Source organism: Fringilla coelebs (genome assembly GCF_963513975.1).
Source record: "Fringilla coelebs genome assembly, chromosome: 6".
Lineage (NCBI taxonomy): Eukaryota > Metazoa > Chordata > Aves > Passeriformes > Fringillidae > Fringilla > Fringilla coelebs.
The window spans coordinates 38,111,509-38,117,164 of record NC_140034.1 but is presented as its reverse complement, the minus strand read 5'-3'; the positions used below and the strand labels follow the sequence as shown (position 1 = coordinate 38,117,164).

Sequence of the window (5,656 nt, the reverse complement as noted above, 5' to 3'; positions counted from 1 at the left end):
ATCTACCTTTCTTCATTCCATCTTTCTCCTTTCTATTTACTTCTTTTTCTTCCTTCTCCCTCCATCTACATTTGACCCCTTGGTAGTGTTATAAACCTTTCGCTGACACAGTTTTCTCTCTGCTAGATAGAGCCACACCTCAGTCTTCCTCACCTCTTCTTTCTTTCGAAACACCACACACACAAAAGGCCTTTCAAAGTTGGTCTCCAAGTCCACAACTATCTCTTAGGATAGGACTGTAACACCTGCACCCAGAGGACCAGAGAGTCCTCTCAGAGAAGATTTTGCTCAAAGTATTACTGTAGTTCTCACTGCATTTTTTCTTCAGCCTGCTAATGGCCTTTATTTAGGAAATAACTTCTCAAGAGTACTCCTAGTAGAGGTCCTTTAAGAAAGAGAGCTGCTTTTTCACAGCCAAGTGAAGTCTACCTATTTCGGCAAATGGAATCAGAGGGGGAATCCAAGTCTCACGTTACAAACTCTGCACCCCATGCCTGACCACACTGCAGTTGCCTGTAACTGCCCCTGTCCTACTTTCTGCCACGCCTGTAAATCAGCCAAAACACAGGCTGATTTCAGAAGTCCCTCATGTTTATTATGCTGCATCAGAACTCTGAAAGTGTGTGAGCTTCAACCACAAAACTGGTCATTTTGAACAATGTAAGGAACCTGCCTGTTCTGGGGTACTGAGTCTTCATGTACTAAAGGCTCCCATTAGTCTGGGACACTACAGACATGTCCAGCAGGTATTACAGCTGCCTGGACCATTCCACATCTCAGCACAATGGAAATCTAGTTCATGTCTCCTTGGCATCTGATACTGTACCCAGCAAGAGACAGGTTTCCAAGCCCAGCAGCTTATCATACCCTCCTTGCTGGGGCCACAGGAGCAGTCACTCCAAGAAGGTGCAGAGCCAATACTGGCATTGGGTGTTTCTTTTCCCTTCCCTCAAAGCAGCTTCAGACAAAGCAAAAGAACTTCTTCCAGCGGCACTTAGAGAGAGTCTTGATGCCTTTGGCAGTCATCTTCTTTTCCTGACGTGCCTTGTGCTCAACACCACTGACAATGGCCATGTCAAAAACTTCTTTAAGGTTCTTCTGGGTCAGTGCTGAGCATTCCAGGTAGGCTTCAGCCCGGATTTTGTCAGCTAGACCTTCTGCCTGAGGCCGGGGCACAGGCTTCACGTGGTAGCGATCCAGGCTGATGAGGACATTGACATCGTCCCGCAAGTCTGCCTGTGTCCCCACGAGCAGCACTGGCGCCCGCGGGTTGTGAGTTCGTATCTCAGGGATCCATTTCTCTGTAATGTTCTGGAAGGAGCTTGGGTTTACCACACTGAAGCAGACAAGGAAGACGTCGGTGTCAGGGTAACAAAGTGAGCGCAAACAGTCAAAGTCCTCCTGTAGAAAAGGGAGGGGGAAAAAAAATCTTCACTGGACTGCTCTTCTGACAGCATGATGCTGCAGTAGCTTTTCTACAAGTTAACTAGGATAGCAGCAGAGGCAGGGCACTGTACTGACTTTGTGGCCATGCCACGTTTCAGACACAAGTTTCAGCGTTGAGGGCATCGCATTCCCTTGTCTGTGACTACCATACCAGCAAACAGCTGGTGCTGGACCACTGCATTTCCTTTCTTCCCCATTAAACACCTCCTTCCTCAAAGCCTGAAAACAATGCCTGTCCCACAGGACCAGAGTTGACAGCCGTTTTGATAGAGCTTACCTGTCCAGCAGTGTCCCACAGCTGAATTCGGACTGGGGCTCCATCCACGAGGACCTGCACTGTAGCAGAAGGAGAATAAGGATGAGTCTAAAGCAGCTGGCCAGCACAAACACGTACACTCATACAGGCTTTTCCTGAGCACTTTGCTTCACACCCTGCTGAACAGACTCACTGAAGTCACTCACATCTCCTCCTAGCTGACCATCCTCCCAAACCTTACTAAGACTGTTGAAGCTTGCACTGGAAACATTAAGAGAACTGCAGCAGACCTGTTTTAGTTAGCTCTCAGGTGTTTTGTGCTTGTCTCCAGAATTCTGAAAGAATAGTCCCATGTTACTGGACAGCTGCTCCTCTGGACAAGAAGAGCCCTTAGCCAAACTGTTCCCTGAGAACCACTTGTTCTTCTTCTACAACCCAAGAAAAAAGGTAAGGGTAAAACCAGAGAACTTTGGCAACTTGCTCCTATCTTCTTGGCCATGCAAATTCAAATCAGTCTCCATCAAACAAGCTATTGGAAAATTTCCCATCCAGACCAGAAATTTGGCCTTAAAGAAAATGCTACATGAGTGTCCTAGCTAAGGAAAAACCCACCTTTGTAATGAAGAAACTATTAAGGAAACAGTGATGAGTGAATTCCCTTTCAGAGACTATCCACGGACCAAAAAACTGCTGAGTTACACATGTAAGGTTTGCTCCCATTTCACTCCCTAATCACAGTAAGCCTTCATGTGGTATCAGCTGACTCAGACTGAGGGCTGGCAGGACCTCTGATGGCAATCAGGAAAGAAACTGTTAGATGTTTAAGTGCATAGACACCACAGAGATTAGGCTAGGAACCGAGGAGAGGGAAAAAGGGGTTGTAGAGCTGAAATCACTTGAAAGTCCTGACAAGGTGGATGAGGCTGTGCTTGGATGAATAGAGGCAGACATTATGGCTAGGGTGACAATGAATGACACTTGACATAAGTTAGCAAAACTCCACTGCTGTGGGCAGGGAGGAGGCTTTATTGTCCTTTCCATTAAAAAAACCCAAACAAAACAAAACCAGAAAGCCCCCCAAAACCCACAAACAAAAAGTCTCCCAACCAGAAGCAGGATCAATTGTTTGTGATTCTTGAAGTAATTTGTCTGGAGAGAAGTGACAGAAACAAGAGAGTTTCACACAAGCTTTTGAAGGAGAGCACTCCTCCCTGAAAGCAGTCTGGGGAAAAAAAGGGGAACACAGACAAGAAGATGAATAAAGTTTGGTGGGAGACCAAGACTGGAAGAAAAATGAAGGGGTGGGTGCGTCCACCACAGTGCCACTCCTCACGGCATACCTGAAAGTCATTGCTTCCGTGTGACTGGGAAACAGTTGGGTTGTTACCATATCTTTGCCCCAGAGGAGGAAGAGAAACCTGTTCCTGATCAAAGAACCTGCTAGATCCTGACTTGATCTTCAAGGCAGCAGACATTTGACTTTCTAGTATCTGGTTTTCTCTGTCTCTCAAGTGCATTGAGAGAAGGAATTAGCATCTCTGAAATGTCTCACCATCTTCAGAAGAAACTCACCACACATATTACCTACTGCTCCAGCATTTGCACAAAGTTTAATCCCATCTGCTGCTAGCTTGAGCTACGTTAGCAGCTCTGCAACAGCCCTCCGAATACCGCCCTCACAAGGTCCACACCCTCAGGATGAGGATGGATCACAGTACAATAGCAAAGGAGCTGGCAGAACAGGACAGCCTGGTGGAGAAAGGTCATCGGGTGCGCATTTCACTCAAGGCTGCTCTAGTTAGCAGCGACAGCCAGCAGGAGGTAGCAGCCAGACTACATCTGTATGTGGCTGGGTCCCTGCTCCAGAGACATCCCCCTGATAATGCAACACCTTCTATCTTGTTACTGGCATCACAGTCCCATGACCTGGATTAAGGTTAGAATTTAAACTGCTGAGTTCTGCAGGCTGTTTCAATGGCAGGTATTCCCCAAAAGTGGAAGGAATTGGGTTGAAATTTCTGAGCTAGATCCTGAAGCATAATATTTGACTCCAGTACGGGACTTTATCCAGGGTAAGAATTGGAGTGGGAAGTGAAACTTGTCTGTCCTTCCATTTCTCCCCAATAAGCAGAAAGTGAACTTCACAAGACACATTTTTAATGTTTTTGATTTATATCAGCTACAAATCCTATGAACCTCTGAAGGCAGAGTCAGTACTGGGACATCCAGACTGGAACTAAACCCATGTGAAGCTATCTTCAGAATACCTGCTGTTAATCAGGGAGTCTCTGCACTCATCTTGCCTTCACCTTTCTGGAGCATTTTATTATGGATTTGCGCTTCCAAAAATGTTCAATCTAATAACTACAGTAATGTTAAGCCTCTCCTAGTCTAATCCATACACATTAATGCAAAGAGAGCAGTAACCTTTCCCTTGGAGGACTCATGATTCCTTACATCTGTTCACAAAGTGCTTCTAGACCATGAACTGCAGTGTGTTCCTAGTTCAGTTCCTTCAAGTGACAGTGGAATAGCTTGGAGAAGGTCAAGGTAAATCAACAGCTCTCAGAGTGAGCAACTGAGGGGGGACATTCAAACAAAACACTCCCTCTAAAAGCACCCCTAAGACTATGACACATTAGATGTCTCATTCCTGGCCTGACTTGAGCACATCTCTAATCTACCAATCTACTTTGTCAAGTAGTGCTGTGTTTCTTCATATCAAATGAAGATAAGGAATCTTTCAAAGGGCTGTGTATTCTCCTGGGGTTTATATTAGAAATTGGAGCCCAAAGGAAGAGGAGTGTAGAACAAGAACAAAGATAGCATTTACAAAAGTGGAAACTAATGAGAGGTCATCAGCTTGTAATTCTAGCCAGACATAAAGCTCGTCAACTTTTTGACAACCTCTGTTCAATGCAAACTTCACCAGACAAGGAGAGAAAAGGATGGTTTTCCAGAGTATCTGTTGAAGCGTTACACTGTAGGCTATTTCTGAAGCTAAAACCACTAATAGTAAAAGAAAAAACTAAGCCCCCTTCTATTTAGTCCTAACGGCACCTCAAAACCAGGAAGATGCACAAGTTCATAGAACTTGCAAATCAACTCGACACAGTTGCAGAACGGAGGGCCTCCACCTGCTAAACCTCAAAAAACGTCGGAGGGACTCGGTCCGAGTCCCAGAAATCCCCTGGGGCTGTGTGCCCGCAGGCTGCGCTGCCCGCACGGGGCAGCCCGTGGCCCCGGGAGCGCTCGCCTCCATCCGCGCCGGGACCCCGCTCCTCCCCACGCCACGTCCCGAGGTCTCGCTGCTCCAGAATGGATCCTCCCGGCCGCCCCACGCCCGCACAGCCCGGGCGGGCACCTACCGGAGAAGGTGTCGAGGGCGGTGGGCTGGTACTCGTCGGGGTACCCGTTGGTGGTGTAGCTGACAACCAGGCTAGTCTTGCCCACGGCGCCATCGCCCACCAGCACGCACTTTATTCCCAGCTCCGGGCCGCTGCCCCGGGACGGGCTGTGTCTCCGTAGCGCGGGCGCGTAATCCAGGAGCTCCTGGGGAGGCATGGCAATGGCACTGACGGTGGCACCGCGGACTCGACAGGGCTCAGCGTGGGGAGCGACGCGGCGGGGCCGCTGCCATGCTCCTGAGAGCGGGCTGCTGTCGGAGCTGCCGTGCCGGGCCACCCTCTCCAGCCCGCCGAGCTTCGCTCCTCATCACTACACCTGCCACCCTGCGCACAAAACCAGCCCCTATTTCCCTAGTCCCGCCCTGTCCCGCCCCTCCGGGAGGTGGCCGGGCCCAGCCCTGCTCTGCCCGGCCCGGCCGCCTCCTCCCGTCGCCGTACCGCGGGCGAGGGTCCCGCTGCTGCACCCCCATCCCCCGCCATGCCCCCGAGCGGCCCCTGCCCCTGGAATTTCGGAAGGTGCCACGCCGTGCTCTGAGCCGCGCACACA

General features: G+C 49.3%; 1 protein-coding gene across 1 annotated transcript; it reads right to left on the bottom strand.

Moving 5' to 3' along the window:
- Positions 1–960: 960 nt before the first annotated feature.
- RHOV (ras homolog family member V) lies at positions 961–5,266 on the bottom strand (the record flags this gene model as incomplete). Its single annotated transcript, XM_084207442.1, has 3 exons — positions 961–1,401; positions 1,724–1,782; positions 5,071–5,266. 3 exons carry the CDS (start codon positions 5,264–5,266, stop codon positions 961–963), a joined length of 696 nt encoding a protein of 231 aa, XP_084063568.1.
- Between the last annotated feature and the right edge of the window lie 390 nt (positions 5,267–5,656).